Genomic DNA, 14908 nt, shown 5'->3' with positions numbered 1-14908 from the left:
GAGTTGTTCGTTCACACTGGCTTTTTCTAACGCGTGGAGACAAAAAGCTACCAGGGAAAACAACCGTATGGTAAAAGAAATTTACACCGAGAAACCAGTGACAGTGAGTCACTTGTTCTATATTTTAATTTTAATTGTTTAAAATGGAGCGAATTAGGTGTTTAACTCTTGGCGATAGGTGAGTAATATATTTATTTTAATTATTTTATATTTCATAAAAATTTAATGGAGTATATTAAATCTATATGTGTGGTATTTGTTTAATATTTTTTATATTTTGTTTAATGCTGTTATTATTTTATGATTAATTGTTGAAAAATAAAAACAGTATGTAAAATATTTTTTTAATTTTATTCATTGGACTCTTTCGATGATGATATTGTGTATGTATTTAATTGAAAAAAAAAAAAAGGAAAAAAAATGTGAACACGAGTGTTTATCAGTTAACAGAGACCAAGCTGTTTTTTTTTTTTTTAATTTTTTTTATTTTTGTCTACTCGGGCGTGGTATTTATTAAATTTTTTCGCGGTTAATTTATTTGTTTATTTTGTTGAATTTATTTATTTAATATTATTAACATTGATATTTATTTTTATTTGTGAGTTGGGGAAAAAAAAGAAAATTTTTTCAAGTATTAAAATATTAATGATCAATACATTGATTAAATTTTAGATTTGATTTAAATGTGTGTGTATGTATACTTGTGTAAAAAATATATATTTGATGATTAATGCATATATCTATAAATTTTGTTAATAGTGAAACGGGTAGAAGGTATTTGATGAGAGGTTACGTGAAAACTGGCTCTGTAATATTATTACCAGGTGGTGGTTACTATGTACCATGTATATTTGACAATAAAATAGTAGATGTTATGGTTGATGGAAAACCAATAGAATTTTTTTTACGGAATACATCTGGAGAAGAAGATTTCAAATATCTTAGACCAATGTCATATCCAGGAAATGATGTATTTATTATTTGTTTTTCACTTGTTGATCCAAAAAGTTTTGAAAATGTTAAAGCTATATGGTATCCAGAATTACATCGTCATTGTCCAGCAACACCAATAATACTTGTTGGTACAAAACTTGATTTACTTGAAGATGAAGAAACTATTAAAAAATTAAAAGATAAAAAAATTGAACCAATAACTTATCCACAGGTAAATTATTTAATAATTTTATTTCTATTTAATATTCTCTTTTATAATTGATATTATTCATATGTATATCTATGTCATGTTTATATTATAATATTTGCAGGGTCTTGCAATGGCTAAAGAAATTGGAGCAGTCAAATATATGGAATGTTCAGCATTCACAAAACAAGGCCTGGAAGCTGTTTTCGAAAAAGCACTACATGTAGGCTTAGCTGCGCACAGAAAAAATAAAAGAATTCGCGATTCGAGAAGAGGGTTATTTGGAGAAATAGTTCCGGAAAAAGGACCTTTAATCATTGTTTCCTTCAATGACATTATAATGTCAATAGCAAAAAAAGTTAAACAAATTCACAAATCAAAGAATTATGCTTTGAAAAAAACAAAAAAAAATGAATTAGTTACAGAAAAAAAACCTGTTGTCCTTGTTTCCTTTAATGATATTATAATGTCAATAACAAAAAAAGTAAAAAAAATGCACATATCAACGAATTATGCATTGCAACAATATACATAATTGCAAACAGAATGGACTTTTTTTTTTTTCTTTTTTTTCAAATCAATGAGAATATATGATATTATTATTATTTATTTATTATCTAAACAGAAACAAAAGACTTTTATAAATTTAAAAACATTATAAATTCATCAATACATTTAATATCATTATTGTCAATTGATCTATTAATTCATTTAGAAAACTAAATATATGTAGTTAAAACAACATAAAAAAAAAAACCTATTATCGTTATAATAAAAATTAAAATATTTATAAATTTTTTTTTTTTTTAAAAACTATCTCATTATATTTATATAAAATATTTGTTTTATTTTTTGTAATATATTGTTTTTTAATTCTTCTCAATTACATAATCATTAACAATAATTATGAACAGTTATATGGTTAAAAACATTAGAAACTTTTTTGTAATAAAAAAAAATACTATATATTATTAAAAATATTCATGGTTCACGGCTCGTCAGTATAATAATTTATAGCTAATTTGCCACGGATATTCAAATACTCGAGATCCATCAAGTTTTTAAAAGTATAATTAGAACTTTGGTGTTATATTATCTGCGTGTACAATCGGTAACACTAATAAAACTATATTTAGAATAAATGAATAAATAAAAGATTTTATTTATATTAATTTCTTCTTATTTATCATTTTCACATATTTTTCATGTTTTATTTTTCATCTATATCAACTATTGAATATTACTCTTAATTTTTTGCAGTATTTTAATTGAAGAAAAAATATAATTTTGTCATATAATATCAACAAAATTTGATGTTTTTAATTCAATCAAAATAAAACAATAATTACTATCTCATCATCAATTTTCCAATGAAAAAATATACCCAGCCAGATTTTTAGAAGCTCTTCTGATTATAACAAAGTATAACCAAGCGAGCTTTAAAGATAAGGCGTACCAAGAAAGTTTATATGCATATGAAGGTTTTTTTTTTTTTTCAATTCGATTATTTACTGATAATGAAAAAAAAAATAATAATAAAGAACCATTCAAGACTACAGCCTTGCTCTTGCCAATAATTATTGTCAATAAATTTTTTTTTTCTAAAATTATTTTTTAATAATAATTAATAAATATTTTTTTAAATTATTATTTTTATTTTATATCAATATTTTTAACGCCGATGACTAATATCTCCGGTGCGTTTGCCCAATTTGTTTATGACAAATATTTTTCGATAAAATAAAATAAATTTGCCAAAATTGATAATTATGTTTTTTTTTTTTTTTTTAAATAATAATTTTAAACTAAATTCCTAGAATATATATTTCACCCATATATTAATTACTTAAAAATTTTAAATCAAATATTGTTCTTTAAAGTGAAATAAAAAATTGAAATCATCAAGTGAAGGTGAAAGACTTCCTGGTTTAGACTACAATTCAAAACAATTATTTTGGATAAGTTATGCAAATAAATGGTGTGAAAAAGTTACTATTGAGGGTTCAAAAAGTGTCCTCTTGGACAGTCATGCACCTCCAGAATTTCGAGTAATTGGTCCGTTATCGAATATGAAAGAATTTTCGATTGATTTTCAATGTCCAATTGGATCAAAAATGAATCCTATTAAAAAATGTACTGTCTGGTAAAAAATACGTAAATATTATTATCACTAATGAATTATTATGAATTTCAATAATAAAAAATCAATTAAATATACCTAAAATAGATAAATAAGTACACATTTAAATTTTAAATATATCCCATTTTCTTATGAGAAATATATTTCAACAAAATAAAATAAATTTATAAAAATTGATAATTATGTTTTTTATTTCTCTAAAACTAAATTATTAAAATACATATTTTACCCATATATTAATTACTTAAAAATTTTAAATCATAAATATTGTTCTTTAAAGCGAAATAAATTTAGAATAAAAATTAACGAGTTTTAGTTTGTTACAATTATTAATAATTGTATCATGAAAATTTTCAATTTTTATATTCTTTATTCTTTAATTTACATAATAATAATAATAATAATACTAATTCTAAAAATAATAATATTATGACTATAGTTTCGACACTCTTATTAATATCCAAAAAATCAACATTGATCACTGTAAAACATCCCTGTAATGGTTTCATCTATTATTATTATTTTCTTTTTATTACTGTCTAGTATGAAAGAAAATATATATTGCTACGTATTGGTCTTTTTAATACTTAATTAAAATAATTAATTAATAAATAATAATTGTTAAAGTCAATGTTGATAAACAATATCGAGTAGCACATAAATTTTTTCTTTTTATTTTACGGAGGCGAAGCCTTACGTATTGAAATCACACGCAAAAAATAAATAATGTTCATATCTTCTAAACTATTTAAGATAGGGAGTTTGAAATAGGCTTAAATTGAAGGTATTGAAAATATCTACAACCAAGGATATGAAAGAAAAAATTTTGATTATTAGTTAATTAATTGTTGATAAAAATAGATAATGAAAAAATTTTAAACTCGAAATATTAAGAAAACTAAGAACAAATCATGGATGCAATTTTTTGCCAGGATGGTTTTTTTTAAAAACTCTACAAAATTACGATTTTTTTTTTTTTAATGTTGCTAGAAATTTGTTACTTAAGGCTGAATGTAAATCCCAAAGTAGGACGACTCTTTGGGTGCAAAAGGGCACCCTTATAACCATAGTTAAAAAAAATAATAAGCGCCCCCTAATGTCTAAAATTTTTATACTTTACTGCCGCGTCTTTAAAAGTATGAGTGTATTTACACACACTAATCTACTTCAGCAGATTTTCAATGCTTCACCCGGTACTTTTTGACTGTTTTTAATATTCTTAAATAATTAATAACTTTCAAAATCCGTGGTAGAAATCGATGATTTTTTTTTTATTATTTTCGTAATTTGAAGAAGTATTAGCTGTAGTAAAATAAAGGTTTTTTGTGAGAGCGTTTTTTCAATAGAAGTGAAAACGTGCCGATGCTTCCTATGCGTGTGTAAAAAGCGTCAACTTTGACCCCAATTATCTCGCTTAAATCGTGGTAGAAAATTGCAAAAAAAATTTGATAAAATAGATCTTTATTTCACTTAAAAAATAAGCCTACTTTGATCAAAATCTGTGAGAGGGAATTTTTTTTCAATATTTTGACATTCAGCCTTAACAGAATATCAGAATTTGTGTTTTTTTAGGCACTTCATAACTTTTTTAAAAATTATCTCACAGAGTTATATTTGGTGTTAAAATTTTCCTCATCAAAATCTCTACAGCCAAGGCTATATTTGAAAATATTAAAACCACCCATTTTCAATTGTAAGACGATTGTTTATAATAATAGGTGTCATCGGTGTAAAAGTTTTGTTTATTAACAGTTAGCCGACAAGTGATGGGCCGACAAAAAAACAATGATTGTAGCTGATTGTATACTTGGATTGTAGATGATTGTAATATATTTAGTTTTGTTTGTCAACCCTCTCATTAATTTTAATTAATTAATGAATATTTGGAGTTGCCAGATAGCCGACAATTTATAATTTTCAAATGGCTGATATTTTTATAAATAGTAATAAGATGCTTAATCGATAGCAAATCGTTTGTACATCATTATTTTTCGTTTGTCATTGTTCAAAAATTTTTATTTTTTTAAATATTAATTAAAAACTATTGTACTATTGATCTAAGTAGAAAAATAAGATAACTGTTAACTTTTTAAAATTTTTTTAGATATTAAATTACAACTAGAAAAGAAACAACAAATATATATATGTATATTTAAAAATATATACATGTTATATTGTTATATTGTGTACAATATTTATATTCAAATAAATATTTAAAAAAAATATATATTATGTATAATAATAATAATGATAAATATGGTTCCGTAATTAAAAAACCGCATTCACCGGAGTTTTGAAAATTTTCAATTTTCAACGGGAAACGATTTCGTTAACAACATTTTTAAATTTATATTTTTAGTTATATATGAAAAAAGAAAAAAAAAACAGCTATTGAATCGATGAAAAAAGTATTAAAAGATCACTGATATTGCCATGAAAAAAAAAATACTACTATCACTAGAGGAAGACAGCGATAATTAAAAATATAGGAAATACATTTTTTTTGTTTTTCCTCGTTTATTTTTATATCTTTGTTTTGTCATGTCTCATATTTACAATCAGTTATAAAATATTATATTTATTTTTGGATTATTATGTGAACAGTCATCCTTCCGGTCTCGAAAATCATGCACCAAAATTAATGATTAAAAGTGTATTTATACATGAAAAGTAAAATTTTATTTTATATTTAAAATTGTGCAATTGTTCGTAATGAATATAAATATTAAATTAATTAAATTATTAAATTTCATAAACGTTATTAATAAAATTGCCTTTATAAATTCATCAATGCCTTAAATATAATTTTCATAAATTTTTATATTTACTAATTTATTTTGAAAATTTATAATGCTTAAATTATTGTTACTATTAGCTTTATTTAACAATAAATAATTTAAGAAATCAATTATTGTTATAAAAAAAAAAAATTACAATGTTTATATAATTTTTGTTTAACAAAAAATAAGTTTTATTTTGTTGAATGAACACCAATATTGCACAAATTATTAATATAATTTTAATAAAATTTCAATAAATGTAAAAAATTATGCATTATAATAAATGACTATTATTAAAAATATTTATTAATATTTAATAGGTAGTGAAAATATAGTATACATTCATTGATCTTGTTAGAAATAAAAATATATAATTTTTTTAATTTTATTATTAAAACTTTTTTTAAATAATTAAAATGTTCAACATGTTGTTAGACATAAAAAAAAGAGAAACGATTATTCGAATGATGATTATAATTTCCTCAAATTTAAAAAATAAGGAAAAAATAATTTGCTTTTAATTTTAGTTAGTTTATGAAGTTTAAGATACACACATGGTAATTAAACATCAAAATATAATTAAATTAATAAATCTTTCTCCTAAATTTTGACTAATTTCGACAATTTGTTTTTTGTTTTTTTCATGATTACTATTATTATTAAAACTAGTTAATTATTTATTTATAAAAATTAAAATATTTATATTTAATTTAACAATGGATAATAATACAATAAAAATAATTAAGTGCGTCGTTGTTGGTGATGGGTGAGTAATATATTTTTAAAAACTTTTTTATCTGTTTAATGTCGTAAAATATTTTTTTAAACAAAAAATTACTTTATTAATTAATAATAAATTAAATAAATAAATTGAAGTGACAAATATTGTTTATCAATACTTAAATAATATATTAAATTTGATTTTCAAAAAAGACAAATAATCATTTGATGATTAATACAAGTGTCTTTTGTATTTTAATTTATTTTGTTAATTACAGTGATGTGGGTAAAACAAGCTTGCTTTTAAGTTATACGACAAATACATTTCCTGGTGAACATATACCAACTGTATTTGATAATTATTCAGTAAATGTTATGGTTGATGGAAAACCAATAAATCTTGGTTTATGGGATACAGCTGGACAAGCCGATTTTGATAGACTTAGACCATTGTCATATCCACAAACTGATATATTTATTATTTGTTTTTCACTTGTTAATCCAGCAAGTTTTAAAAATGTTAAAGCTAAATGGTATCGAGAAGTACGTCATCATTGTCCAGAAATACCAATAATACTTGTTGGTACAAAACTTGATTTACGTGAAGATAAAGAAACTATTGAAAAATTAAAAGATAAAAAACTTGCACCAATAACTTATCTACAGGTATATTATTTAATAATTTTATTTCTATTTAATATTATTTTATAATTGATATTATTTACATGTAACAATGTCATGTTCATTATAATATTGTATTTTTTAAATTGTTTTTAAATAGAGTCTTGCAATTGCTAAAGAAATCGGAGCAATGCGATATCTGGAATGTTCAGCATTAACACAAAAAGGCCTGACCAATGTTTTTGATGAAGCGATTGGTGCTGTTCTTTATTCAGATCCTCAAGTGAAAAAACAGCGTAGTTGTTCACTCTTATAATATTAGCTTGTCCATCTATGTGGTTGATAAATAACAAACAAAAATGAAACATAAAGTAGATATTGAAGGGCAACTGACAATGCCATGATGAATATTATTATCACTAAAGGATGTTTGCGATAACGGAAAATATAAGGTTTATTTATTTTTTTTCCCCCTTATTCATTTATATCTTTTTATAATTTATTCATTTGATTTTTTATCAAATAGTCTAGACTGATAATACTTTTTACATTATTTTATATTTAAAATTGTGCAATTGTTCGTAAAAATTCCATTAGATGTAATTTATTTGAATTAATTCCAAAACTTATTTAATTTTTTTATTAATTTATATTATTTTTTTCTTCTTTTTATAAGAATACAATTAAAAATCTATTCTTTATTTTATTTCATTTATGTCACGTTGGCACATTAAGAATGCTGTTATCTAAAATAAAAAATAATAATGACAAAAAAATAAAAAAAATAATGTATACTTATCTTGCGCAAGATAACGCCAAAAAAAAATAATGTATACTTATCTTGTCTGACGATGAATCATGTTTTTTAGCTAGTCACACCTTGTCCAACTTGTAAGCAAGTTAACATAAAAAAAAATTTATATAAAAAATTGACACGTTGCAGAAGCAACTTTTACTTGTTTTACACAACAATTTTTCATTTATAAAAAAATTTATTGTTTAATAAATTTAACAAACTCAAAATGGGTTGTTCAAGTATTTTGAAAATTTTATCAATTATTTTCAATCTAATTTCGTTGGTAAGTATTTGTTTTTTTATATAAACAAAAAATCATTATTTATTTATCAAAACTACTATTAAATTAAAAAAAAAAAAATATTAATTTATTTTTTAGGTGATGGGAGCTTGTGTAACTTTGTTTGGAATATTTCAATATTGGGTTGTATTTTTTAATTACCTTAGCCCAACTGAATCAGAAATTAATGAACTCAGAGATCATTTTTCTATATTTAATACTGAGTACATAATTATTGGTACAATCATATGCCTAGTCTCAATTTTCGGTTTGATAAGTGTTGCAACGAAAAACATTTTTTTTCTCAAACTTGTAAGTATATAAATTAAAAATCTGCTTATATATATATTTTAATTAAATATGGTAATATTTTTTTTAGCATGCTGCAATCGATTTGATCATAGCTGGTTGCTTGATCATCACAAGTTTAATTTGTTTTATGACATTTGAAGGTACTATTACTAAATTTATGGAAAAATTTATTGCAGTTAATTTTAATCATGATAAATATAATGAAATGGGAGAAGTTATTGATGCCATTCAGCGGTTGGTAAGTATTTTTTTATTTGATTATTAAGTATATGGCATTAATATATATTTTAAATTTTTTTTTTTTTTTGATAGTTTCGCTGTTGTGGTGATACTGGCAAAGAAAACTATTATGCTGAAGTTCTTCCATCATCTTGCTGTTGGAATGAAAATTGTAGTTCGGGAATTGTTTACGATGGATGTAACACTAAAGTTCCTGAAATGGTGGTTGACCTCGGGTGGCCGATTTTTGGAATTCAAAACCTATGTTTTATTGCAATTGCTGCTATTGCTGGAGTTATCAAGGTAAAAATTATTTTCAAAAAAAAATAAATATGCATTGTTTAAAAAAAAAATTATTTTTTAGTTTTAAAATTTTTATAATAATATATATTTTAATTATTTTTTAGTTACTTGGGGGCATACTTGCATTGATCATCTTACATTGTGACAAGAAAAATAGAGAGTAGTTACGAAGAAAAGTTTGAAAAAATCTGGAGAAATATTATCACCATCATCAGGGATAATCTGTTTTCTAAATGAATTTACATTTTTCCATTTTCTAAAATCAAAATTAACATTATAAAAGACCTGGTAACGTTTGTTGGGGCGTGTGGCCCGCGTTACCCGTTGAAAATTAAAAATTTTCAATACTCCGGCTAGGGCTATGATTATTTCAAATTATATTGCTGAAATATAATTTAATGGTTTATCAACAATAACATTACTCGAAACAAGGCTTTATTTTGGGCCTTATAAACATTTTATTACAACTCTATGATGACATTCCTTGGTCCGATTTTTTGTTTTTTTTTCGGCGAATATAATCAAGATAGAGATTCTGTATTAGGCTCATAATATGCGCCTTAAAAAAATCTAGTGACGGCATTGGGGTTTTTTTTTCCTCTCAATAACGGTTTTCGAGCCAAAAAATTAAATATCCGAATTTTTTGTCAAATTTGGAAGTTTTTTTTTTTTTTCTCAAAAACTATTATAGATAGGGGAAAAAACCCATTATGCGGACGATAGAGTTTTTTAAGACGCATAATATAAGCCTTATACGAAGTCTCTCTTTTGATTTCGCGTTGAGTTATTCATGGCGCCGTTTTTCAGTTTTTTTTCGGCGAGCCATAACTTTTGTTATAATCAAGATAGGGAGTTCGTATTAGGCTCAAATTATGCGCTTCAAAAAAATCTAGTGACGGCATTATGGGTTTTTTTTTCTCTCAATAACGGTTTTCGAGAAAAAAAATTAAATATCAGAATTTTTTTTTTCAATTTTATAGTTTTTTTTTTTTTTCTCAAAAACTATTATAAATGGAAAGATATTTTGCAAAGCGGGCGATAGAGTTTTTTGAAGCGCATAATATGAGCCTAATACGAAGTCTCTACTATGATTTTGCGTCGAGTTATTTATTGCGCCGTTTTTATAACTTGTAAAATTTTCACATGAAAACGTATATGTACTATTTTAAGTTACATAAATAATAATTTAAGAATAATGAAATATAAAACAGAAAAGATTTGCGAACAAAAAACCTCTGGTGATAAATACTCTCTGATGGATAGTTTAGACACCACAAATTTTTAAGTAAAAAAAAAAATTTTTTCAAAATTTACATTTTAGTTTTTTGATTAAAAACTATTATCAATAGAGCAAAAAACCTATTACGCGGGCGATAGAGTTTTTTAATGCGCTTCTTTTAAGCCTAGTACGAAGTCTCTCGGTTCTTTAGTTAGTAAGTTATGAGCTTTTTTTTTTTTTCGCCGATGAATTTAAGACTGCGGCTGAGCCTATGGCTCCTAGCCTCCGTAAAATTAAAGTCACATTTTTAAAACAATTATTTTATTAATTTTTTTAATTAAATTAAATAAATAAAACAATAATTTAATATATATTTCACATCAAAATTAATTACAGCTAGTATATTTCAACTCTCTCAATATATTACTATTTTTTTTTAATTATAAATAAATAATCAACCTATTATAATGTGACTTTTTTCAATAAACAAATTTTTTAAAACCAATATTCATTTGTAAACAATTAAATCACATGTAATTTACTAATAAATTTATTCCAAAATTTTGTAATTTATTTAACAATTAATATTACTTTTTTATTTGTTATTAATAAAGCAGTTGATACGGTATAATTACCAGTAAAAAATACATATTTTATAGACGGTAAGCTGATGGCAAAAAAACTAGACTCAACCGTATACGAAAAGAACTGGTCAAAAGGTAGTCCTTGGGACCTAGAACACGTTGCACATACCCTCAAGCAGTTTTTTGGTCGCCCGTCCACAGCCTTCGTAATGAACTTTTGAGCCAAATCCGAAGTCTTTACGACAATTAGTGTAGAAGTTATGAACGTTTTTTTTTTTTGGGGGATAAATCCAATACTGCGGCTGAGCCTTTCGGCTCCTAGCCTCCGTAAAAAAAATATAATTTTGTCATATAATATCAACAAAATTTGATGTTTTCAATTCAATCAAAATAAAACAATAATTACTATCTCATCATCAATTTTCCAATGAAAAAATATACCCAGCCAGATTTTTAGAAGCTCTTCTGATTATAACAAAGTATAACCAAGAGAGTTTTAAAGATAAGGGGTACCAAGAAAGTTTATATGCATATGAAGGTTTTTTTTTTTTTTTTAATTCGATTATTTACTGATAATGAAAAAAAAAAAAATAATAAAGAACCATTCAAGACTACAGCCTTGTCAATAATTTTTTTTTTTCTAAAATTATTTTTTAATAATAATTAATAAATATTTTTTTAAATTATTATTATCATTTTATTACATCGTAAAATGCAAATAGATGCATCGTCAAATAGTACAATAGTTAAAATGATCAAAGACATTTTAAAATTTGAGACTGATATTTTTAATATGACACTGCTGCCAGAAAATGAACGGTCAAATGGTACCACTGAATACGTTAAAATGACACTTGATGAATTAAAAAAAAATTATAGTTATTTTGACTGGGAAGAATATATTAATTATCTCCGTGGCACTCCAATTAACGCAACAGCAACAACAATTATCATTGAAGATATTAAATTCTTGAAAAATTTAAAATATTTATTAAATTCAACAGAAAAAATTATTCAATTAAATTACATTACCTGGAAGCATTATCAAAGAAAATATAAGATATTTCATCATCAATTAAATTCTGATGATTGTGTTAATATTATGATTAAAGAACTTCCAATTGCAATGGGAGCAATATATTATCAAAATTATGTTGATAACAGTATTAAAGATGATGTTTTACAAATAATTTTGGATATTAAAAATCAATATTCAGACATGATTATTAATTCATACTGGATTGATGATATGACAAAGAAAAAAGCGATCGAAAAACTTGAATCTTTAAAATATTTCTTTGAATGTCCAAAGGAGTTTCTCAATAATTCAATAATTGACAAATTTTATGGACGTTTAAAATTTTCTGATAGTGATAATTACATTGATCAAAGTATTCAAGTAGATGTGTTTAATAGAAAATATTTATTAACACATAAAAATGAAAATTTCTCGGTTCTGTGGGTATTGTTCATGCTTAAATACAATGCATGTTATTTTAGAACATATAATATTATAGGTTATAATAGATATTTGTGATACGAGGGCGTAAAATAGGTGATTGTAACATCGAGCATGTTGTGGCATGAACCACAGTCGAGGCGTAGGATAGAAGCGCCCAAGGCGGCAGCGAGGCGAAGCCGAGCCAAGCCGCGGGCGCTTCTATCCTACGCCGAGACTGTGGTTCATGCCACAACATGCGAGATTCGACAATCACCTATACGCCCGAGTGACACATTCTATTTTTTATTACGTATGCATGCAAAATTTTTGACAAAATTATTATGAGAGCATTGGGGTCCAGGGGCGAAGCCCCGGCGGGTTCCAAGGGCGGAGCCCTGGTGGGATCCAAGGGCGAAGCCCCAATAGGTCAAGGGCGAAGCTGGCGGGTTCGAAGGGCGGAGCCCCTAAGAAGGGGGTAAAAGCCCCAGAATAAAAATGTAATGTATAATAAATGATAAATATAAATTAAATAAATTTCATTCACCAAAATTACACTTAGGTAATTGTTGACGGTGCATTTACCTATTTAACATATATGAAAATTTAAAAAAAATTACGAAAAACAAACGCAATCAAACAATTTTTTTTTTATCATTAAAAAAAAAAGAAAAAAAAATACAAAATAAAAAAAAATTTTTTTTTAACATTATCAAATTGAATTATGAAAAACTAGAAATTATTTAAAATTAAAATAACAAACTTTGAATTATTCAAAATTTGAATACATAATTAACTTTTTTTTTTTCAATGTCAAAAAAAGTATAAAAACAAACAAACAAACAAAACAAAATGTTTTTAACATTATTTAATTAATTTTTAAATTATTTAAACCTTTAATAATTTTAAATTATTTAATCCTTCAATAATTTTTAAATTATGTACTTTTAATTATTTATTAAAATTTAAACAATAAAGTTGAACAAAAAAAATAATAATACTTTTGTCATTACTAAATTTACTGAACGACGCAAGCAATAACTGTCAAACACAAACAACACACAAGTCTGTAAAAAAGATTAAAAAAAAAAAAAATACTGAGACATAAAAATAATAAAAAATAATATTAAGCCCAGAATTAGTGCCATCTAGTGAGTCAACTAATAACTATAAGAGTTACCCTAAGATGGCGACGTTAATTCTGGTTTCAGCAAAACACTTCATGCGTGCGTAAAACACAGTAAAACAACTTATGCCTCTGTGTAAAACCACTTGTGCCTGCGTCCAAGCCTAAAGCGTTTTACGTAAAACACTTTAGGCTTGTTTACCTTCTCAGTGGGAAAATGACGCAGTTTATCCACTGCGCACAGGCATGTAAAACGCGGTTTTACATGCATCAGTGATAAAAATTATTATTAATATATCATTTATAATTTACAAATCTTAATGAAAATTTCATTGTTTTTTTTATTTTCATTTTTTTCATTCTAGCTCTTCCACCAGTTTATCAAAACGTTCTTTTTAAAAAAAATAATTTAAACGCCATAAATTACGGTCTAATTGGAGGAACAATAGGTCATGATGCCAATGGTATTCGAAATAATTGGTGGAGAAATGATTCGTTACAAAATTTTAATGATCGTGCCATGTGTATGGTTGAACAATATGGAAATTACACAATGCCAGAAATAAATGCAAATGTAATTATTATAAAAATTTTTATTCATAAAATTAATTTTTAATAAATTTATTTATATTTTTAACATTTATTTATTTATTTACTTTTTTTTAGGTAAATGGAACATTGACTTTAGGTGAGAATATTGCAGACAATAGTGGATTAAAAGCTGCTTATCACGCATATATTAAAAAATTGAAATCATCAAGTGAAGGTGAAAGACTTCCTGGTTTAGACTACAATTCAAAACAATTGTTTTGGATAAGTTATGCAAATAAATGGTGTGAAAAAGTTACTATTGAGGGTTCAAAAAGTGTCCTCTTGGACAGTCATGCACCTTCAGAATTTCGAGTAATTGGTCCGTTATCGAATATGAAAGAATTTTCGATTGATTTTCAATGTCCAATTGGATCAAAAATGAATCCTATTAAAAAATGTACTGTCTGGTAAAAAATACGTAAATATTATTATCACTAATGAATTATTATGAATTTCAATAATAAAAAATCAATTAAATATACCTATAGTTACATTTAAAATAGATAAATACGTACACATTTAAATTTTAAATATATCCCATTTTCTTATGAGAAATATATTTCAACAAAATAAAATAAATTTATAAAAATTGATAATTATGTTTTTTATTTCTCTAAAACTAAATTATTAAAATACAT

General features: G+C 24.6%; 4 protein-coding genes across 4 annotated transcripts; all 4 read left to right on the top strand.

Annotated features, from left to right (window-relative positions):
* Positions 1-781: 781 nt before the first annotated feature.
* On the top strand, positions 782-3288 carry LOC122850636 (ras-related C3 botulinum toxin substrate 1-like). The gene is made up of 3 exons (XM_044149768.1): positions 782-1165; positions 1266-1417; positions 3048-3288. The coding sequence occupies exons 1-3, from the start codon at positions 782-784 to the stop codon at positions 3286-3288; spliced, it is 777 nt and encodes a 258-aa protein (XP_044005703.1).
* A 3498-nt stretch (positions 3289-6786) lies between these two features.
* Positions 6787-7718, top strand: LOC122850635 (ras-related C3 botulinum toxin substrate 1-like; the record flags this gene model as incomplete). Its single annotated transcript, XM_044149767.1, has 3 exons — positions 6787-6827; positions 7060-7447; positions 7563-7718. Coding segments are annotated over 3 exons (585 nt in total), but the record flags the coding sequence as incomplete, so codon positions are not given.
* Positions 7719-8995: 1277 nt separating this feature from the next.
* Positions 8996-9476, top strand: LOC122850634. The gene is made up of 3 exons (XM_044149766.1): positions 8996-9028; positions 9103-9312; positions 9417-9476. Exons 1-3 carry the CDS (start codon positions 8996-8998, stop codon positions 9474-9476), a joined length of 303 nt encoding a protein of 100 aa, XP_044005701.1.
* A 2351-nt stretch (positions 9477-11827) lies between these two features.
* On the top strand, positions 11828-14690 carry LOC122850633 (neprilysin-11-like). The gene is made up of 3 exons (XM_044149765.1): positions 11828-12632; positions 14045-14253; positions 14346-14690. Exons 1-3 carry the CDS (start codon positions 11828-11830, stop codon positions 14679-14681), a joined length of 1350 nt encoding a protein of 449 aa, XP_044005700.1. The 3' UTR covers positions 14682-14690.
* The last annotated feature ends 218 nt before the right edge of the window (positions 14691-14908 follow it).

The sequence above is a fragment of the Aphidius gifuensis genome, linkage group LG2 (genome assembly GCF_014905175.1).
Source record: "Aphidius gifuensis isolate YNYX2018 linkage group LG2, ASM1490517v1, whole genome shotgun sequence".
Classification (NCBI taxonomy): Eukaryota; Metazoa; Arthropoda; class Insecta; order Hymenoptera; family Braconidae; genus Aphidius; species Aphidius gifuensis.
The sequence above is the reverse complement of the archived record's forward strand: the minus strand, read 5'-3'. Positions and strand labels throughout refer to the sequence as shown.

Bases quoted from the DNA above. Each gene is read 5' to 3' on its own strand.
- LOC122850636 (XM_044149768.1), top strand. From the start codon at position 782: ATGAGAGGTTACGTGAAAACTGGCTCTGTAATATTATTACCAGGTGGT. The intron at 1,166-1,265 runs GTAAATTATTTA...TAATATTTGCAG, and splicing joins AACCAATAACTTATCCACAG to GGTCTTGCAATGGCTAAAGA. The intron at 1,418-3,047 runs GTTATTTGGAGA...GAAATCATCAAG, and splicing joins ATTCGCGATTCGAGAAGAGG to TGAAGGTGAAAGACTTCCTG.
- LOC122850634 (XM_044149766.1), top strand. From the start codon at position 8,996: ATGGGAGAAGTTATTGATGCCATTCAGCGGTTG. The intron at 9,029-9,102 runs GTAAGTATTTTT...TTTTTTTGATAG, and splicing joins TTGATGCCATTCAGCGGTTG to TTTCGCTGTTGTGGTGATAC. The intron at 9,313-9,416 runs GTAAAAATTATT...ATTATTTTTTAG, and splicing joins CTATTGCTGGAGTTATCAAG to TTACTTGGGGGCATACTTGC.
- LOC122850633 (XM_044149765.1), top strand. From the start codon at position 11,828: ATGCAAATAGATGCATCGTCAAATAGTACAATAGTTAAAATGATCAAA. The intron at 12,633-14,044 runs GTTATAATAGAT...TTTTCATTCTAG, and splicing joins TAGAACATATAATATTATAG to CTCTTCCACCAGTTTATCAA. The intron at 14,254-14,345 runs GTAATTATTATA...ACTTTTTTTTAG, and splicing joins TGCCAGAAATAAATGCAAAT to GTAAATGGAACATTGACTTT.